The sequence below is a fragment of the Equus caballus genome, chromosome 1, assembly GCF_041296265.1.
Source record: "Equus caballus isolate H_3958 breed thoroughbred chromosome 1, TB-T2T, whole genome shotgun sequence".
Classification (NCBI taxonomy): domain Eukaryota; kingdom Metazoa; phylum Chordata; class Mammalia; order Perissodactyla; family Equidae; genus Equus; species Equus caballus.
Window position 1 is genome coordinate 195305553 of NC_091684.1, and position 22197 is coordinate 195327749.

The 22197-nt window shown below is 36.6% G+C and overlaps 1 protein-coding gene across 6 annotated transcripts in view; it reads right to left on the reverse strand.

Annotated features, from left to right (window-relative positions):
• MDGA2 (MAM domain containing glycosylphosphatidylinositol anchor 2) overlaps positions 1–22197 on the reverse strand; it is a 782115-nt gene that overhangs the window by 261094 nt on the left and 498824 nt on the right. For all 6 annotated transcript variants that reach the window (XM_023624618.2, XM_070275008.1, XM_070275000.1 and 3 more), the window contains one exon: positions 20358–20490. In XM_023624618.2, the coding sequence (XP_023480386.1) occupies positions 20358–20490 (133 nt within the window). The remainder of the gene's footprint in view (positions 1–20357; positions 20491–22197) is intronic.

A 22197-nucleotide genomic window follows, 5' to 3' on the forward strand; every position in this document is an offset into this window, starting at 1 on the left:
CACCTCAGTTTTCTATTGTTGAAATAGAGGAAAATAATCAACTCTCTTGTAGCACTGAGAGCATTGAATGTGTGTCAAGTTTAAAGCTTAAAATAGTGCCTGGTACAAAATATGCTCTTGCAAAGGTGTTGCTTTTGTCATTTTTATTACCACCCTCATAGCCTGGTTCAGTACTCAGCACATAGTAGTGCTTAATAAACATTAGTAAAGCAAATTAATAAGTGGGCAAATGGATACGTGAGTGACTAGTCTAAAAACTGTAGTCACTATAAAATGCGATTATTCCATTTTATTCTGATGCATATGGCAGAGACACTCTAAGACCATTTTGACTTTTAGAGGTTCTGTACCATATCATAGGAAATGTATTTCAAGACATCCAAACATTTTGAAGAAACTTAATTAAACATTTTTTTCTACGTTATTTCTTGTTTATAAGTTGAAACTATTGATTCAACATTTTCATAGGGCCTTTAAAAGCTCATAGGTAAATGGTGTTATATCTATTTCATCCCCTGCCTTGCAAGTGAATGCTCATTTTTCACAGTGTTGTTAAATTGTCCAACCGCCCCGGGTCCATGCATTATAAGCTTCATGTGCTGCATTTACAAAGGTATACAGGAAGTGAAGAAAGATGAAGTTCATTTTACCAAATCATGGACATATCTGAGTGTTCAGCAAATGTCTATTCCATGTGTTGATTGAATTACCCCATTGCCGTACAAATACAAACATGTAAGGTTACAGAGGTCATCAGCTCCCTCATCAACACGAGAAACGTGCATTTTTCTAAGACATATCACAGGCTCTAGACACCCGTTCATTCTTCAGAGTGACATGTGAGGGGCAGAGTACTATTTTAAGCTCATTTTTAAGTAGTAAAAAAATTAAACATGAAGGTGGAAAGTGGACAAGAGAAACACTGAATGGACACTATATAATTTTTATTTGGGATGTTCATCAAACCAAAGCAAAAGGATAGTAAAACATGAAATACATAAAGTAAACAAAGGAAAACTTTCAAATTAAGTGAAGCAGTTATATCTAAAAAAAATCATGGATTATTTTAAACATGTTTAATAGTTATTGCCTAATGGCTCAAATTACAAAAATAATTTCAACTAAGGCTGCTTTTAACATAGCACACACATCCCCAGCTATAAACATTCTTTGTGTATGCAGCGCTTATAAATAACTGTGGTGCCAGGCAGACTTTCAGACTGACAATCTGGCCAGCACTTAGTGATGGAAGGCACGGTGACCACAGCAGTTGTCACAGAGACTTGACTCTCTGGAGGACCAGTATGCCAACATTCTAGGATGCTCTATAGCTACAGAGAGAGAAAGAGAGAGAGAGTGGGAAAGAGAGAGAAATTATTGGTTCTGGGAGAGATGTGGTGACATAGGATGTAAAAAGAGAGAGAGAAAGAGGAAAAGGGAAGAGAAAGGAAAGGATGAAAAATGAGAGGAGAGGCCACACAGCCTGTGGTTTCTATTTTCCAAAATCCTAAACCTGTAACAGAACTTCAATGACTGCAATATGGAAAACATATTTTAGGAAATATCTCTAAGAAAGAGAATTCTTCCCATGTTTGTTCCTTCAGTCATCATGTCCCGTGTCCGTCTGTTCATCATCTCCCACCCCCTAAAGCAAAAGAAAAGTTTCCTTGCACTGAGCACCAGAGACTTCAGTGGGTCCGAGACAGAGATAGGACTGGCCTCTGGGCTCCCATTAAATCTCAAACGTCTGGATATTCAAGAGCACTGGGGGATTGGTGTGTATCTCCCTGGTTTTAAGTCACTGAGTGTGACTGGTTAGACAGAGAAAAACATAATGAGTCTCCTGGAAAATGCTCCATGCCCCAGAGGAACAGCGCCGACCCCACAGTGGTGGACTGGAAGGAGCAGAGAGACCAGCCAGAACCAAATGTGCCAAGATAACAGGAAAGAGGGAGCTCTCAGGCGATACCTGCCTATCAAAAGATGCAGACCTCAGGCCCCAGGCCCTGGTACCACAGAGCACTTCCTAGAATTTAAACAAAATCTGGTGAAAACGAGAACTTGATACTGAGATAAAATTTCTGAAAATACAGCAGGATAGGTCGTTGAAATAAAAATGAAGTTGAATTATAAAACAATAAAGATACATTCATTCCAAACATGAGTTTGTAGACTGGGATCCATGCCCAGTGCAAATTTGAGTGAGTCAGTGCCTCATAAGGTCCTCTGGATGTGTGATGCAAAAACTTAGCTTGGGATTAATTAAGAATACATTTTGTACCAAGAAAATGCTATTCTAGCTGAGGTCAGTGGCTTCTTGGGTGTTTTATTTTGCTTTGTTTTTACTGTTACCTAACATTATAGCTTGTTGAAGATAAACATGATTTCAAAAAATTAAAAACAACGCAGTGGGAGTCATCTTTATATTCTTAGAGCCTTTGGCCTTTCATGCATCTGGGGCTTTTAATTTTTAAAACGGAGCTTAGTTGTCCCCTATACTCTTCAATTAACTTGATATGAAGCAGATGACTACTGTAGAAAGCTGACTGTTGCCTTGAGTTAGAGATATCCTAAGACATGTGTTTCCTTGAATGGAAGTAATACGAGTATTAGAAAGCAACTTGAGTCATAGGGAAAATCACCAGGAAGCAAAAACGTAAATTCCAGAATGTACTCCAGTAAAAAACCTCAACTAGGAGGGTATTTGTCTTAGTTTGAATCCCCCCAAAGCAGGTTGTGATGCAAGTAGATCATTTGGGTGGCAATCCCAGAAAGCATAGTGAAGGAACAGAGAAGGGAGATAGGAGAGGGAGGAAAACCAATCAAGGGGCACTAGGGAGGGGGTGTCACTGTGGGGACCCCAGCACCCTGCTTCTGGGAGTCCTCTGAGAGATGACATGGGACACACCTCAGAACCCTCCCGCTGAAGAACAAGGAGGCTGGGAGTTCATCTACCAACCCTGTCCCTCATTAGTTGAGGATTATTCTGTGGGTATAAACTCAGCCTCACGCTTTGGCTGAACACATTGCTTGAGTCCAGAGAAAGTCCTTAGACAGAAGGACACTGAATGTGGAATCTGCCAACCTCTAGAATGAGCTAAGAGGAGAAGGCAGGGCATTCACAGTGTCTGCTAGGACATCCTTTCCTTATGAATTCAGTGATCAATAGTTGGCTACGTGGAGATAATCTGAAAAGGGTGAAGAAAGAAAGAATAAGGAAGGAATTGGTGGTGAGCAGGGGTACCTTTTATCCATTAGGATATAAGCATAAAGTGAAATGAAAAAATAATGGTATGAATTAAAGGAAGAGGGGGTAAAAATATATGGTGAATTTTCTGCTTCTGTTACATGGCCTCCCATCTTTTAAACTAGAAAATATACAGATGATAGACAAACCAGCTTCTATATGGAAAGACCTGCTGAAGCTCTGCTTACAGATTCAAGGAATCGAAAAAAGTTTCTCTCAGAAGAACTAGTCATTTCACTGAGACACAGGAATCATATTTTCATGCATTTCATTGAAATTCATTTCAACACACATTTCATTGAAATACAGGTAGCAGTGAATATTTCACATAATAAAAATGAGAGTATATATTAGAAGTTGATTTGAAATCTCAAAATAGTCTACCCATTTAGTTGGGGTTATTATTCAAATATTATCATTATTGACACATTGATTGATTCTCATAAAGCCCAGGAATGATATTATATTGGAGAATTCTATTTAAAACAATGCTCCAGGATATGGTAATATTAGCATTCATAAATAGTCTCTAATGCAAGAGGGAGCCCTTGCTACAGATATTGAAGCCAACATGCATTTTTCATTATTTTAATATTCACAGGACAGATATTTCTGGAAATGATTGAGACAGCACAGTAAGTATGTTCCTTTATGGAAAATTACATAAAAGTCTCTTAGAAGAGACCTAGTTCATAATACCGTGGGTTCCAAACAAGGGATTCCCCGGATGGGTTTTGTTTGGTTGGCACAATATCTCTCATCGTTGTTGTTATTATCATTATTCTTATTATGAATGAATGTGCTAGGTATTGCTTGTTCTCCCTAGTGCAACACATGTCAACATACTCATTCATTCATTCAATAAGTATTTATCAAGCACCTGTGACAGACACTTAAGATACATTGGTGAACAAAACAGTCAAAGGATCCTTGCTCTCTGAAGCTAATATCCTGGTAGGAAGAGAACCACCGTCTCCCCATGACTCCTGTCATCTTCGGTGACTTCTCATAGTTAAATCATCTGCCTGTTCTCTGAAGCCATGCGCATTTATGATCCCTGACCAGGATGTTTATGCCATCAGAGCACAATGAGTACAGAAATCTGCCAAAAGATATTCTTCAATGAAATGAGAGTTTACAAAACATAACAAGTGTTATTTACATTTGAACCTAGTCATTGAACATAAGTGGAAAAACTAGAATTGGAACTTGTTCTAAGGTGACAAAGACAGTAAAGCCAAAAGCTTGTTTCAGTCAATAAGCTATGCCCATAGTTGGGGTCCTGATACTTACTGGCCTGAAAAGTCTCCATGAACACTGGAAAAATAAGACAAAGAAGAACTTTAGCACCACAAATTTCTCCCTCCCTTGGTCAACAATCTCATACTCTTCTTGCCAACAGGTAAAATCTTGGCAAAATTTGGTCTCATTCAAGTTTACGGGAACCTGAGCATACATCTACTGCAACAGGATCCCAGGGGGTCATCTCTCATGGGCAGAAAATTCAAGCTAAGCACTTCCAACTAAGGAACTTGCTGTCCATGAGATTTTCCTGCTCTTCGTAGAAGATACAAGGTTTAGGAATAGTGCCTAATTGCAAAGATGTCTTCTTCACAAGATCAGCAGAGCAGGAACCTGCTATTCCCGCTGCCTGGAATTCTCTTGCAGTGCTTATCCGCCTGGTAAAGAGTGGTCAAGGACTTTACCATGCTCAACTGTCAATACCAACTCTTCCCTGAATTCCTAGTTTTTTCCGAAGCCAATTGAGTTGCTTCCTCCTTTGAATAAGCATAGCTGCTTATAATACCCTCCCACCATCATTAGAGCACTTAGCCCTACACTTTCACTGTGAGATATTAACAAATAGGCTATCAGGGTGAAAGCTGATTTTTTTCATATTTTCAGATGATATCATTTCATATCATGTTACCAATAGCACCCAGAAAAGGATCTGGCAAAGAACAAGGTGCTCAATAAAGTCTTATTGAATAAAAGAATGTTGAATTTAAAGATTAGAGAACAGGAACTTCACTTAAGCCCCGACTATTAATCATAAACTTAACCAAAAAAGAAAAAATCAACATGAAAGACTATGACATATGACCCAGGATTTCATGAGACATTCATTGAAAAATGCTAGTTATGAAGACCCGTCAGTTCTTTCATTGTTCAACCCCCTGACCTTAACCATGCTTTATATTATAACAAGGTGATGACAAAGAATTTCTCTATCAAAATTTAGTACACCACTCCTGTACAATAAACATTGCATTTTACTTATGCCTCTTTGTACTTAATTTTTTGCTCAGTTATAAAATATACATTACTATTAATAAACCATGTGGTTAAACCAAACGATGTCCCTGAAGCCAAAATAAAGGGCACATGGTCTTTGTGATAAGAGGACCCATATGCGGATAATTTAATACGGACTTAAAAAATCAGTCGGGGTTTAAGGCTCTTCTGTAAAGGAGGAAGAGCAGCAGCAGAGCAGATAAAGCCATCGCCTCTAAGACCACGTGGTGTTACCTCACATTGACACCTACCGAAGCCTCACCAGAAAGGCAAAGCAAACAAAATGAGAATTCTGCTCTGGTCGCCACAGCTGCTGAGAGGGAGGCAGATGGTATTTCTACAACCAGTATGATGACATAGAGGACCCATGCAAAAGGTATTCTCTTATTGGCCTGGTAAAGATTAGTTTCTGTATTTTTATTACCCATCCTGGGGACACTGTATTATAGTGTTATATTCTGAATCCTTTTAGGATTCTATAACTTCATTTTATAGTAATTTTGGCTAAGGTTGGTTCATAGCTAACCTTGAAGAATAATGTGAAACAGATTTAATTCTGCTGGCCTCTGTCTGGTCCTCTAAACGTCAAGGGGATTCTGTTAAATAATTTCTAAACGATTGCCTAGACCAAATTTCTACCACGATTAGGAAAACATCTAGGTATATAGTCTCCTAATCTTAAGACCCATCTTACTCAGGTTACTCAAATGCCTAAAGTGGTTCCAAGATACAACAATTAGAAATCACATCAGGAGCTTAATTAGCCAGGGCATTGATAGCAACAAAATAAACTTCTGCAAACAGAGGGATAGACCTATGTTTTATTTTAGGAAGTATTATTAATTCAACACATATTTATTAAGTTCCAACTGTGTACCAGGCTCTGTTCCAGGCATCAGAGGTAAGAGAAGAAAACAGACAAAAATCCTGCCCTTGAGGTGTTTGCAATTAGATGGAGACAATGAGAGCCCTTAATACGTGCCGGGCACTCTTCAAAAAGCTTAACATATATTGACTCATTTCATCATATGAGATAGGTGTGGTACCACCTATTGTTTTTATTGCCAGTCTGAAAAACAGTGTAGCTAACTTGCCCATGGTCACATAGGCAGTGGATAGTGGAGCTGGGATCCTAATCTAGACAGTCTGGTGTGAGATGGATACAAAGCACTGCAGATAAACTCCAGAGTGAAATAAAGTTGATACTTTCCAAGCTTTAATTAAATGCCTGATGATATTTATGCCAGAGGAAGAATTGATGCTGCCTCTCTTAACAGAAAGAAGGGATGACATTAATACCATCTGTTATTATATTATAAAAACCTGGGAAGGCAAAAATAAACATGGTTTGCTAGTTAGACTTCCAGAAATCTGTATTATTTAGTACAGAAGGCAAAAAGGACTTGTGAACCACCGAAGTAATAATTTCAAACCCCAAATTCTAAAGCATGTTTGGGAGAAGCTCTGAGGCCATTGCTCAGGTGTGCTCACTGCCAACTTAAATACAACTATGATGGACTCAGGTATTTAAGTTCTCAGATTTCAGGACATAAGGAGGAGGAATTTAAACATGAGAAGGCTTCCTGAGGCAGGAAAATGGAGAACAACAGTGGCAGCTGACAATCTTCCAGTAAGAAAAGAGCAAGAGACACAAGAATATTATCATATGGATTAGTAAGTGTGGTCGCAAAGATAACCTACTAACCATGCCTCCATCTATTCAACAATCACTCCTAAAATGTCAGACAAGGCAGGTGCAATTTTAAAAAGGAAGAGAAGAAGTAATACATCCATATATTTAGATGTTATTTATAAGATTAAAAGAGAAAGAAAAAGAGAGAGACATTTTTGCTAATGCTCCTAAAGTTTGCTATACATACTACTTTGTGAATGACAAAAGTGGTCACATTTTGCTGAATACTGTATGAGACCAAAAGTCAAATAAAATAAATCAAAGCATACAAATCCTACATACATTCATACTTAACACACATGAGCATTATAAGGGTTATTTTCTTTGGATTCTAGAAGCAGTGTCACAGAATAGAACAATAACATCCTGTCTTGATTGTCTGAATTGGGTCACAACCCAGACAAGTTCAGTCATGAGCTCTCCAGCCCTTACCAAGCATCTGGTACCAACCTCACAGCTGGACTTTCTGCTCTAGCCTCCAACGGAGATGTGTGCATCTGAAGATGCTAGAAAGAGGAGTCTAATTCTAGGAGGTGAGGTGCCTGACTAAATTAAGGCCCATCCTCGGAAACCCAAGAAATGTGTAGATTTTGTTTTAAGAAGGGCTAAATATGTCTTTGGGAGATGTTTTCCTTTTACTTAAAGCTATGTTAGGTATTTTTTACTATTATGTTTATAATGATATTCCTTCCCAATGGTTAATTAAATTTAAAAAAAGAAAAGAAAGGCAGAACAAGAGAGCATAATTTGTTACAAATAAATGTACCAAAGCAGAGGAATTTGATTCCAAGTTGTGTGCGTGGTTAGGAGCCAATTTACTGGATTGAATTACAAAGCCATAAAACTGTGGTTTACACTGGAGAAAATGACAATTTTAAACCACAGACCTTGTAGTAGGTGTCATTACAGCATCATGTTGACATACTGTAAATACGGACTGCTGCTAACACTGTTATTACAGATCTAATTCCAATAAGAGTCAATTCAAGTCTAACTATTACACTAGTTACATTTCTTATCTTGGGATTTCAGACATTCAAAGAACATTTAAATATTTTGTTGCCATGCTCTAGGACAACAACTGTACATGATAGGGGAGGTATTCATTTTCGAGTAGGATAATACCACAATGTAACATATGTAATGGAACTAAATAAGCTGTACAAAATGGAATGTTGCATAAGGAAAGATGAGAAGCCAATAAAACCCTTTTAATACCACTTTAATACGAAAGATAAAACATTGACTGACTCACTTCTGAATTCAATTCCTATCTACACGTAAGAAATGCGTGTACAGAATGTCCCGCCAATATTTTATTTCTCAAAGCTACTGAAAATATAGTGTTCACATTCTAGTTCTGCTATTTTCAATACAGATTTTGGTAAACCCATATTTACCCATTTTACATGATTAATATGACCTGCTGAAATACCTTTGCCGAGGAAACAAATACTGGCCATTTGTTTTCAATGTTGCATTATTTTGTTTTTCTTCAAGTTTTTAATATTAATACATATTGACTTGCTTATGTAACTCTCCAGCTACTTGAGAATTATATCCATATTACATATTGCTGTGGATCTGTACACATATAATAATGCTTTTCTAAAGCTGTATTCATGTTTACCATTTTACTTAGACACCCAAAACAATGTTTAGCATGCAGACCACTGCACATTAACTGAATTCTCAGGTTCCTTGAAATGAAGTATCACACAGTCATAGTGTAAAATCCATACACTATTTTTACTATTGTAAGAATACAACAGTAGAGTCCATAGTGTCATAAGTCTATATGGATACAGGCCATAGTGTCATAATTCTATATGGATACGGCCCATCATTTCATAATTCTATATGGACGTGGTCCACAGCGTCACACTTCTATATGGATATGGCCCATAGTATCATAATTCTATACGGATATAGGCCATAGTGTTGTAATTCTATATGGATACAATCCATCATGTCATAATTCTATATGGACACAGCACATAGTGTCATAATTCTATATAGATACAGCCCATAGTGTCATAATTCTATGTGGATATGGCCCATCATGTAGAATTCTATATGGATACAGCCCATCGTGTCATAATTCTGTATGTATGGTCCATAGTGTTGTAATTCTATATGGATACAGTCCATCATGTCACAATTCTATATGGACACAGTGTATAATGTCATAATTGTATATGGATACAGTCCATCATGTCACAATTCTATAGGGACACAGTATATAATATCATAATTCTATATGGATACAGCCCATCATGTCATAATTCTACATGGATATCACAGAAGATTGCTTTTTACTTATGGTTTCAAAATGAAAACGACATGAACATGACAATTTTCATCAGATTGAGCTAACTTTAAAATGAAAGACGATTCACAAATGAGGCAGTACTTTAGTTATTAAGTATTCCTGATCAGGATCAAGAGAATGAGAGAGATATAATAAGAATAGAAGGAGACTGGCCTCCTTTCCTATTTCTTGATCCTCCCCAGCAATTGTCTTAGTGGATTAAATCCCTGAAAAGTTTAACAATAACCCATATTACACTGCTTGTTTTTGCAATAGTTTTGTTCATTTATTCCCTGTTGTGCCTAATTTTTTCTCTTGTCACTTTGGAAATATATATTTTAATTTGCACTTAATATGTGACAATCATTTTGAAAAAAATCTCTTATCTGTTGTTACCTGTTAAGTCAAACTATATGAAATTGCCTGTATCTCACCATTTTAGAACTACACTCTTTTTATTAAAACAAAGCAAACTGATGTTTCTGGGTTTTTCTGAAGAGACAGAACACCACCGGGTGCTGCTTTACTAGGCTGACTGAAAATCCTGCCTCTTGTCTGGTTGAACACAATGTTACAACTCCAAGCCACAGTGAAAACTGAAAGAGTAGCTTCACACAACTGTCACATCTATGCATGCCCCAAATTTCATACCTGGTTTCTTGATAATTTCCATTCTTATCTAAACAGGGTAATAGGTACCATTAATAGAACAAGAAGGCAAGGTTACCATCAACAAATTCCTATTACACAATGTGTCTATCAGAAATCAATAGTGCTGACTTTCCTGCACATTCACTGGACAGTATGCGATTGAAGGATGCGGTCAATAAAGTGCTCAAAGGGTACAATTTAGCAACTGAAGCAGAGTGATCGAAAGGAGCAGACAGAGAGAAATGCTGTTCAAAACATAAACTGAAGCAGATGACTAAACAAGTGGACATACCTATTTTCCACAGCAATAGAACAGTTGAGACTAAATCAAGAGTATGTTTTTATCAGAAAAGAGAAAAAACTGGCTCTTAGAACAGACTTTGCGGAAAATGGAACCAGAAGGAACAGCTGAAATCCTTGTGATGCTTTGGAAATAAGTGCCACAACAGCAAACCAAAAGTACATGCTGCATCTCTGATACTCTGCTGTCCATTACTTGCCAGCCTGCCGACCTCCTCTCTCCTTCCAGGCCCTGTGACAATACGCTAGATCGCCTACTGCTGTCTAGGTGACTACACGGACCTTCTTCTTTTCAGACTTAATTAAAAGCCCTCATGAACCAATGTGGATTTTTAAAACTATGGCTGGTTGTGGCTCACAGGACTCTATGATACTAACAGGGCCCAAAAGGCTACGTCTTAGACACACCACAGAGCGTTAAATCCACAGAGTGGCTAAAGTCAGAGGATGCTTTAAAAACATGAATATATAGTCTTTTTTTTTTTTTTTTTTTTTGTAGGGAAAGATTCACACTGAGCTAACATCTATGGCCAATCTTACTTTTTTTTTTCCTTCCCAAAGCCCCAGTGCATGGTTGTATAGCCTAGTTGTGAGTCATAGTAGTTCTTTTTATGTGAGCTGCCACCACAGCATGGCTACTGAAAGACGGATAGTGTGGTTCCATGACCAGGAGACGAACCTGGGCTGCTGAACTGGTGAGTGCAGAACTTTAACCACTAGGCCATCAGGGCTGGCTTATAAATATGTTAGCATGAAGTTTTAATAGCAATCTGTGTATTTCATCATATCTGAATGTCAGGGGGAAAAGCATACATTTATGGCTCACCCAACGTAGAGTTGTTTACATTTTACCTGTTCTTTAAGTTGGAAAATATAGTCTACAACTGTTTTTTGATAAGATAATAATCAACTGCTATTTTCTTAATAACTTTTTTTTTTTTTTTTTTGAGGAAGATTCGCCCTGAGCTAACATCTGCCACCAATCCTGCTCTTTTTGCTGAGGAAGATTGGCCCTGAGCTAACACCCATGCCCATCTTCCTCTATTTCATTCCTAACAAAATTTTTTTTAAAAAATGTATATTTGCCTGCTACTAATTAGTATGCTTGATTTTAAGAAAGGGTAAGAACATAAATTGTTTAGATTTCCTCATTATAGAAGTAAATATAATACAAAAAGGCTTTATAAAGTCCAGCTAAACTAGAGTGATATACATACTCACTACTAACGTGTATATTAGTAATATGATAATTTGCATTCAATGAGTACACAATATTTGATTTTCACTTATTTTTCCCACTATGGAGAAAAATCTGGAATTTAGCTGTGATTTACTATTTCTGCTGGAAAGTATAGACTAGTAGAGTCTATCACCGATGCTTTCAACTAAATAAAAAGAAAAAAGAAAATCAAAAGGCTAAAGGAGATCTTGGAAATCCTCATTGCTTTCTTCACAAAGGTTATGTTTTTAATCTAACAATTACCAGTACCATAAAACTAAGAGCCTTCCCTTTGCCAGGGAACATCGTCTTTAAATATCACCTTTAAATATCATCTCATTTAATCTTTCCAACATGCAGAACGAGGCAAGGTTCTTCAGGAAAACTGACACTCTGAAGTGCCTTAGAGCTTGAAGGAGAACAGGGCCATGGACGCATCTTCTCTTGAGTGAGACTAAAGGCCTCCTGCCTGTGACTTTTGTATAGGAAATATTGAGAGAATGATGTTTGCAAAGATTCCCTTGAATAGGTGCGTTAGGTCCAGAGATTATTTATTGGCTACAGTTTTTCTTGAATAGTAACATCAGCTCCATGTATAAAAAGACAACAGCACAACGAGGTGTTAATCTCCTCAAATTCTGTAATCCTGAACCTTGCTTGCTTGGACCTTGGGGCTCAAGAGGAGCTGTGTACATAACGGTTGCATCTACTTCTTTGCAGCCACCTCATTTAGGTTTTTGTTGTTATTGATGTTATCTTGCAAATAAAAATGAAATCTTAGAATGAATGTTCTCTTCCCATAAATCTGAAGCCTGCCTCAGAGCACATTATCAACAAGACTTAGCAGAAAAGCAATTTTAAAGAGTTGAAGGAATTGGCCACATCACTGTACAGTGGGGAGGGCCAAGATCCACACCCAGGTCTTTCTCACAGATGTTTCTTTATGGAGAGTTGCTTAAGGCTGTAATTTCAGCAACATTAATAATTGGCATTAAGACTAGTATTTTATATGGAGGAAGGCTGGATCGTAGATTTAGATCATTGGGTGATCAATCATACTGGTTTGCCTGGGATTAAAGGGTTTCCAGGATGTGGAACTTTCATTGAGTCTAGGACAAACTGTGATGGTTGGTGACCTCAGAGATGATCCTTGATAGAATATATCCTAGGATTTGGAGTGAATAAGTAATGGGATTAGCTACATGCATTTATGGAAATTATTGTTTCTTCAGCACGAGAGCTAGTAATCTGTAAAGTCAAATTTGTCAGTGAATGACAATGGAGATATTCTATACCACAAGTTATGAGTGCCAATCTCAACAACCACGAAGGAAGCCTAAAATGCATTTCTAGCGATTGAATTATTATCTATAATAATACAATTCTTAGAAGTTTCGCTAGAATAATACAAGCTTGAAAAGTACTAAGTCATGGCCCACAAATTCATAACCTAGAAGCAGTGTAAAATTAAAACTTAACTCTTTTCAGGGATATAAAAAATTCTAATTCTTTAATTTAGCATATCCTCTGTCAACCTTCTGAAAGAAATACTATAAAACACATGGTTTGAACTTTTGTACTCTTATCAATAACTTTTAGATTGTTCACTTATAATCATAGTCTAGTAGTGTATGAAGAATAACAACTAAAGTTCGAAAAATCTGACACTGAATTATTGACTAAAACACAGAATGTTTGATATGCTCCAAATATTTGTGTTAAGTTGTGAGACAACATTTCAACAATTTACATCCCTTTCAGTAAATATGATAACACCGTCTTTCATTTGATTAACAGAGTTTTTTATCTTCTTCTGTGTTTAGTTGTCCACTGTGTCTGGGTTATGATGTCTTCTGGGAGAATTAATAGTCTATGAAGAATATTTTATATAAGAACTCATAGTCTAAGAATAACCTTGGAAATAATGAACCTGAAAAACTCATGGCTAGGACAACAAAATGCACAGGTGTAGGGAGATCCCAGCAACATGCAAACTTCCTGTTACTATGGTAATGGAATTTTGGAAAATCTGGGTCACCTTGTTGCTTTGGAAACAGCCTCAGAAAGACCAAAGTTGAAGCCCCATAATGACCATTGCTTCTGTCTCCAGATTCCTGGCACACTCATCGCCTATATTTTCACATTTTTGAAGCTACGTTAATGAGAATAGGGCATATACAAGTTCAACGCCCTTAGTAAATGACTGAGCTCTCAGCTGAAGAATCTGTTGAATATCAACAAATTGCAAGTTTCTTCAATTTTCCTTACATGCCGCTATTAATTTCACAAACTAATATTTTTTATTTCTGTTAAACGTTTCTGCCAATAATAGTTTAGATGGAAATATGTCAGAACATGTATTCATTTCTATAGATTTTTCTGAGAAGTATTAATATTTAATTTACCCACGGATAATAGTAAGTCATAAAATGATTATGAATTTATTTCAAGATTAGTCATCAATGGTTGAAGCTATAGACGCTATCCTAGCAAAAATCCTCAGGTTCTTGTCATTATCTCAGCATGACTGCTGATGATATCAATTTTATCCATTCTTTCTATTATCTAGGTTAACAACCCAATTATAACTACTATTTATTGTATATACTATGCACCAGATACATTTAAAAAAGTTTTTGATTCAATACCATTTACAGCCTGCAAAACCAAATACCATGGGTCTTTGTGTCATCCCCATTGTAGGGAGGGGAAAAAGAAGCTTAGAAAAACTAAGCAGCATCTCCAAGGTCAGAAAACCAAAATTGGACGCTTAGACTTGTGAATTTCAAAATCCATGCAAAACAGTTACAGGAAACATCTCATTCTATAACGATGGCATATCAACAATATTCTAATAACATTTTTTTGTGTTCTGTTGGTGTCTCTGGTAGTAAACACTGTTGCTTAGAAAACCTTAATTATCTATGGTAAATCTATTAAGGCATTCATATTCCCAATACTTTTGTGCAAGAGAAGATGATTTCTTGGGTTTTTTTCTTTCTGCTGTTTTTTCTTCTGTTTAACATACCAACTTCTCCATCATAAAAAAGAAAATCAGAAAAAAAAAATGCACAGGTTCGCTGATACATCATTTGTGATCCTTTTTCAATATTTTGACCATGCTTTAGAAATTCATAATGATACTATTACAAAAGTGATGTTTGGTTCTCACTGAAGTTTCATTTTGCCCCCTTCCTTTACAGCTGCTTCTTTCCTATTTCCCCAGAGCCAAGAATATAGGGCCACAAATGCTCACAATGCAGTTCCCTCTTTAACTTCAGATTCTACTGAAGAATAGGCTCCTTTTTTAAAATGGCTGACTCATTTTCCTGCTTTGATTTAACATATAAACTTATAGCTGAAATTTAAAAGGAAAAAGAATCCTAAATGCAAAGGCCACTTTTCAGTCATTTGAAAGTGTTATGGACCGAACTCTGTTCCTCCAGAATTCATTTGTTGCAGCCCTACTCTCAATGTGACTGTATTTGGAGATGGGGTTTTTTGGGAGGTAATTAAGGTTCAGTGAGGTCATAAGATTGGAACTCTCTAATCTGATAGGGCTGGTGTCTTTATACGAGAAGGAAGAGGCACTGGAGTGGGGAGCTCAGTCACTCTCTCCCTCCGTGAACCACAGAGGAAAGGCCACAAAGAGGAGGCAGCTGTCTACAAGCCAGGAAAGAGAGGCCTCCCCAGAAATCAACCATGGCAGTACCTTAGCCTGAGACTTGTAGCCTCTAGACTGTGAAAACATCACTTTCTGTTGTTTAAGCCACCAGTCTGGGTATTCTGTCATGGCAGCCCGAGCAGACTCACCCATGAAGTCATTGTATTTGCACCATGCATTTCTTACAAACCTAGACAATCTTTTTTCAAAGCTGTGATTATTGGTGAAATAACATATGTAAGTTCTAATAAATGGTGCTACTGATTGCCTAGGTGCTGTGGAGGTCACCTAAAGGCAAGATACTCAAATATCCACATGGCTAAAAGAAAACTGCATGAGCTTAGTACTCAGGTGCAGATCACAGCAAAATTTCTACTGCCCCTTCTTTTTGCACTTAAACTGGCTATCTATAATGGGCATTCCATTTTGCAAAAGGAAGTGTTTATGTATTTTTGTTTCATATCCACAGCTATTCCTATAAAACTCCTATAACTGAAATATTACTTTATTTCTCATAACACTTAGATAAGTTAAATTCCTCTAAACAGAGGAGAGAACTACCGTGTGAATAGATCTCAGCATACAAAAAGTTTTCTATGGAGGGTCACAGTAATTGGTTGGTGTTCATATTACAACTTCCCTACGAGTTATATAAAATACTAGGAACAGCTAATGGTTATCTAACCTAGACAACAGAGGTGTTTCCTAACCTTTATTTTCTTCCGTGATAATTTATTGAGACAGATTGGAGGAGAAAAGAAGAAGAAAGAGAGAAATAAGGGAGAGAGGGAGAAAGAAGAGAGACAAAGGCTTTCTCCTATTTCTATAGTCAGTCATACTTTGCAACCACTTGGTTCCAAGATGTAATACACATTTAAGGAAGACATTTAATTAGATAATTTTTGTAAATGCTAAGTTTGAGCAGACTGAATCAAAGAATCTATATAATTAAGTAAAATTAGCCCCACCTACCCCATTTCTTTATAGAATTCATCATAGTCTCACAAGCAGGTAAAAAATATGTTTTTCATCCTAATATAAGTAACCTAACTTAATTCCTATTTGCTTTTGAAATCATGAGACATCAAAGTGTAAGTGCATAAAATATATTAAAATAAATTAAATTTGTTTTATCATAATTCCTATGTGCCCTCATGTTAGAAATACACATAATCTGAGAAATTTAAAATGGTTTATATTTAAAATTACCATAATTATGATAATTTTAAAACACATCTATATTTATTAACATTCTAAATTTACAAATCTTAACAGGTTCATTTTAACAAACTATGAAAAATACGGCTACATTAAAAATTTACCAATCAAGAGCAAATGTACTTTCTCTGTTGAATGGGGGTAGAACAGCAGAAACAACATTGAAACTCTACTATAGCCTTATGTCAATTGGTCAGGGAGTGTGCATGCCACAAAATAAATAAATATAACACTTTATGTTTTGTACAATTCCATGGATCGCCATGATGCAGTCTACGACAGCTAGATTAGGTACGATAAATAATGAGACTTCTGTGACAGGAGATTTTTCATAGCATGTCAAGTAATCAACAGGGTCAACAAGTGACTAGACACTCCGTGGCAGACACACAATTATGAGCTCTACTCTAATGCCAGCTCAGAGTAGGAAAGTTAAGAAAACACATCATTGGTAAATCCATAGATGGCACCGACTTTTAAAATGACACCTAGGTACTGCTTTTCTATGTGGTTCTAGAAAATTGATTTTTATTAACAAAAGTTCCTGTTCACAAAATGGAAGGGTTCATGGAAAAATCTGACAACAAAGACAGTGTTTGTTTTCCAAAGAGATTACTTATGCTTGTTTAAAGTGTGTACATTGCCCAGTCATTCCCCAAAAGGTTTAATTCAGCAGGTAAGGGATGGGCCCAGGAAATCATAGTCTATGATGCAGTTGTTCTGCCGGAAAAACTTTTAGAAATTCTTGCCACAGCAGACATTGTGTTCGTCTTCAAATGCTGTGTCACTTTGGCATTGTGTAAATCAGGTCAACAGATTGATGGCACTTTCAAAATTTATTTGTACCAAAAATACATTAATTAGTCAATTATTTGATCTCCCTTACAAAAATTATTTCCAAAGTTTCACTTTCGTGAACTGATTGATTTACAGATGAGATTAACCAAATTATAATATTTATAACAGAATATTCTCTCCCTCAATAAATTACACATCTTCCTTGAAGTTTTGCAAACCAAGAGTTAAGAATCTGAGCACTTTATGTCATTTAGAGATTCACAAGAGTGAAAACCAGAGGAGCACCTGAGTCTCACAGTGATGATGTTAATGCTGACTTACGATCTTCTTCAGTGTCAGGAAAGCAATGAACTAGCCCATATGCACTTATTCGTCAGTTTATAGACCTGTTTGCATGAAGATGCTGAAGGCCTAATTTATTCCCGGTGCACTTGGAGAGCAACCTCAACGATTTCACCTGTTTGAAATGCACAGACTTTTCCAGCTTTGAGCCCCACCAGACGGGAGAAGTGTTGAAGCAAACCTGGTTGGAATAAGTAAAGCCCCAGGCCCGGGACGTGCCTGATTATAGTCACTGAAGAGTCCCACATGGTGCGCGCTCATATTTTTAAACTCAATTATTTACAATAACTCTAATACTCATTTTGTACTGAACATCAATTTAAAATTTGTGGGCAATAATTTATAAAAGGCGATAATAGGTTATTTTGCTTGCTCGGTCTAGATATACGGTATGTTAGCCTGAAAAATAAAGAACGAAAGAGAAAACTGAAGGGTTAAATAAAACAACCACCTGGCAGTGCTCCTGTGCTCCCCATAGGACAGAGTCAAGCCTCTGTTTTCTGGGCTGGCAACTGTTAAAAATCACCTCAGAAATAGTCACTCAGCTGCGTTAGGGGACCTCAGGAACTTGGAAGTCTATCACTTCTCTTGGTAATCTCCTTTCAGCCATGAGATAAGAAGTCCTTATGCATTCCTAATAAAATGCTCTGGCTGAGAATTAAGTTCATTTTCCTCAGCTCCACAACACTTTTGAATAGCTAGTCAGTCTCCTATTTAAAATAACTCTACAAACATTGGGATCAACCTTGTCCCCATCCTTTATTAGCTGTGGGACCTTGGGAAATAAAACCATACATTTCTGCAGCATGAAAATATTAAATATAATTTTACTGTAGCTCTTAGTCTCTAAAGAAGTTTTGTTTATGTTGATATCGTTCATTCTCAAAACAACCCAATGAGGATATTTTGATGGCTTCAGGCCAAGTTTGTTATGCTTCAGATGATAGAAAAAGACATGATAAAAAACATCCACCTACTTACATCCCAGGGGTTATAAAGATAAACGGAGATAATAAACATGAAATACTTTTAAAATTAATAATGCACTGCTCAAGTGCAAGGTGGTAACATAAGTACTAATATATCCACTATTTTGTTCTTCCTTATCCCACTGCAAGGCCTTTACCCATCCCACAGGACCTACATCCATTTTATTTTTACTTTTTCTCTCAGGATAATGTGGCTTTTAAAAATACATTAAAGAAGCTAAGAAAAAGAAAATTAGCTATAGTAATTCACAAAGTATTTCATGCCAAAAAGAAAAACATAATCATACCCAGTTCTTATACGTGAATCTCTCATTTTTATTTCTCAATATTCTATTTATTCTTTTTTAAGTGGTGAGATTATTAATTTTTATGTCTTAAGCCCACTAAGCTTTTATATTTTTACTTTTTTCTGCAGCATAGTTTCCATCAAGTCTTTCTCATCCTTATTGGTAAAATTTATTTTTCTCCCCCTACATTCTTCTTTTACTTTCCTCTAATGACTTTCATCTGGTACACAGTAGAGTTTAAGGCAATTTACATTTTAGCCAATATCTCTACGCCTATTATTGCTGACCCATAATAGGAACTCAATAAGTTTCTGATGAATAACTGAATGAAAAAATAAAAGAATGAGCCTTTCAAAATTTCAACAACATGATAAAACATGTGTTGACGAATCAACGTGTAAGCACACATTTTTTTTCATCTTTCAGTAAAGTCCTAGGTTTAATCTTCTCACCAGATGAGCCGGATAGAGTTGCTGACTAGCTCTTTGTTGGAAGAACCAACAAAGTGTATTCCACACGCTTTACGAGTTCATGAAAAACTGAGGAAAAGAAGAGGGAAGGGATTTGCTCAGCCAGATCCAAGAACTAGGAAGTGGCAGATTCAGGACCTAAAGCGAAGCCCGCAAAAGCCCACGCTTTTCCAGGTTTTGTTAATGGGAGAAGGGCTTTTACAACTCTTTATTTTAATATATTTAATAGTAAAAATGTATATTAATTGCCACTGAAAGTTTCCCCAAATCAGTTCAGATTCTGATTTATTAAGGTGATGCTTCATTCACAATCATACAAAAGATAGTTCATTCACGTGCTCTCTCTTTGCTCTCTCACTGGCAATTTCTTCTCACTCTGTTCACAGTGATTCTGTCTATATCACCAATCATGGGCTAACTTAAACTAGAGTCTTGCTAATGTTTTGACATTTTCTACAAAAATACTTTCCTAAAAACACCTACCTGAAATTACCAAGTAGCTTTCTTGACTTGAAACAGAGTAAAAGAAAGGTTCTTTCACTTGGCTTTGGAATCACAAAACACTGGCAGCAATTTAGATCATAAATTTTGATTTCTTTGAATAGGATACAAGCTTGCTTGTGACACTTATGAATACAATATTTTAAGGAACTATAATTTTGCATGCTATATAAACAAACATATTACATGGGAGTGTGTTGCAATTATATTTTACCGAAAGCTTTTCAGACATCACAGAATTTTCTGGGGAACAAAAGGTGCCTTGTTCCCACATATATGATAGCAATCACGTGGTCTATAAGAAGCTTACAAAGACTTTTTTAACATTACTTGTGGATAAGAGACATAAACGATTCAGAGAGAGGGCCATACCCGTTTTGTTGGAAAGTCTAAATGACACCATCTTATCAGGAATATTACAGACATTCCTCACTGAGGCAGTGCAGCTGTAATTAGCATAGTCCTGAGGGCGAAGATTCTTGAGTTTTAAGATCTTTGTTTCACCCTGAAAATGTAGAAAAGGTCATTAGAAAAAGCCAATGGTAACCAAAGTGAATGAATTAATCATGGCATTATATTGTATTAAATCTTATCATCATTAGAATATAATGGACTGTCTTATTCTTTTAAGGAAATGACCTAAATTAAAAAAAACACACACACACACTGCATTTAAAAATACTATTGTAACGTGCCTGGAGATAAAAACTAATAGACTACAATGAAAATTCATAGCGTTTTCTTTGCAAACTAGCTTCCTAGGGGGAAAAAAATCTATTTCTAGTGGTAGTTATGCAAATTATTATGCAAAGATCAGAACAGTGTACTTAATAATGGAGTTTATTCAACAAACATTGCAATCTATGCAGACTTCAACATGAAATGTTATGAAAGAAAAGGATTCTGAGGAAGAGCCAATAAACGGAGCAGTGTTGGCAGAACAAAGTTAATGAAGTCAACCTAATGATAGATAACTAAATGTATATACATAGGTATTTTGGTGTATGGCTCAACCGCAGATGACACATCTAAAACCGCATTAAAGAAGCATGCATGAACATTTCTACATTATTATTGTTCTTGTTACTTCACGTTCAGGAGTTAAAGGTCCTGGTCTCCCAGGTAAGTCTGCAAAATTGCAAATACACTTAAAGCAAGCAAGTGGCCAGAAATATCTTACAAGCTCTTGATGAGCCAGGAAAGACCATGTAAAACAGTGAAATTGTTCAAAGGTAAAAAGAACAACATTGAAAAGAAAAACCTCCTGCCCAATTCAAATTAGGTCTCCTGGGATTTCTTTACCTTCTAAAGTCATTAATGCACCTTCTCAAAATACTTCCTCATACGTAACTTACTCATCGAGAAGGTACAACAGCATCCCAAAGGTTTCACATTTGGTGCAGCTATTTTCAAATTGTTAATTTTTTCCAGATAATATCTATATGGAACAACGTGTTTCTTATATCTTACTTAAGTAGCATCACTCGCATCCTAAAAATTGCAATACTTCCATACTCTCTTCAGGAGGATGGAATACTTAGTGACTTTATGTAAAGACTCTGCCTGTTCATTTGCAAAAAACAAAGCTTGTCCACACTCAGGCAGGCAGAGTTTTCCACACGTGTCAAGTGAATCTCTCCTTCAGTGTGCACCGGCTCTGCAGCCATGATTCCCCTCATTCGCTCGAAAAATTTAGTCTTAAAACAGTCACACCTCTAGCATTTTCCTCAGTGGGGTAAACAACAATCTCTTATCTTTTAATTTTTCTTTAGGAAACACATTGTATTTCTTCTATACAAACAAATGCAAATACACCTCACACAAATGTACACAGAGTCAGCGTGTGTGTTTCTAGAATTTATATTTGAAGCACGTTCTCAGTGTATCACAGAGCTCTCATTTATATTGACTATATGGGCAGCCTAGAAAAGTGTGCTTAGTTAAAAAGCATGGTTTAAAGAAAATGTTACACCAGAACCAGCTGACTCACACAATTTTTGAAAGAGATGATACATCTTACCCTCCTACCTCTGTGACTGTTATCGCTACATTTCTTCACTTTTTTCCCCGCCTCTCAATACTTAACTGTTGATATTCCATGGAACTCTATTTGTTCCACAGTCAACCTCACTTTATAAAACTCCCCTTGGTGTTCTGATCCTCACTGATGCATTTCTACTACAAACCCTAATTTCCTGCCCTCCTCCTCAAG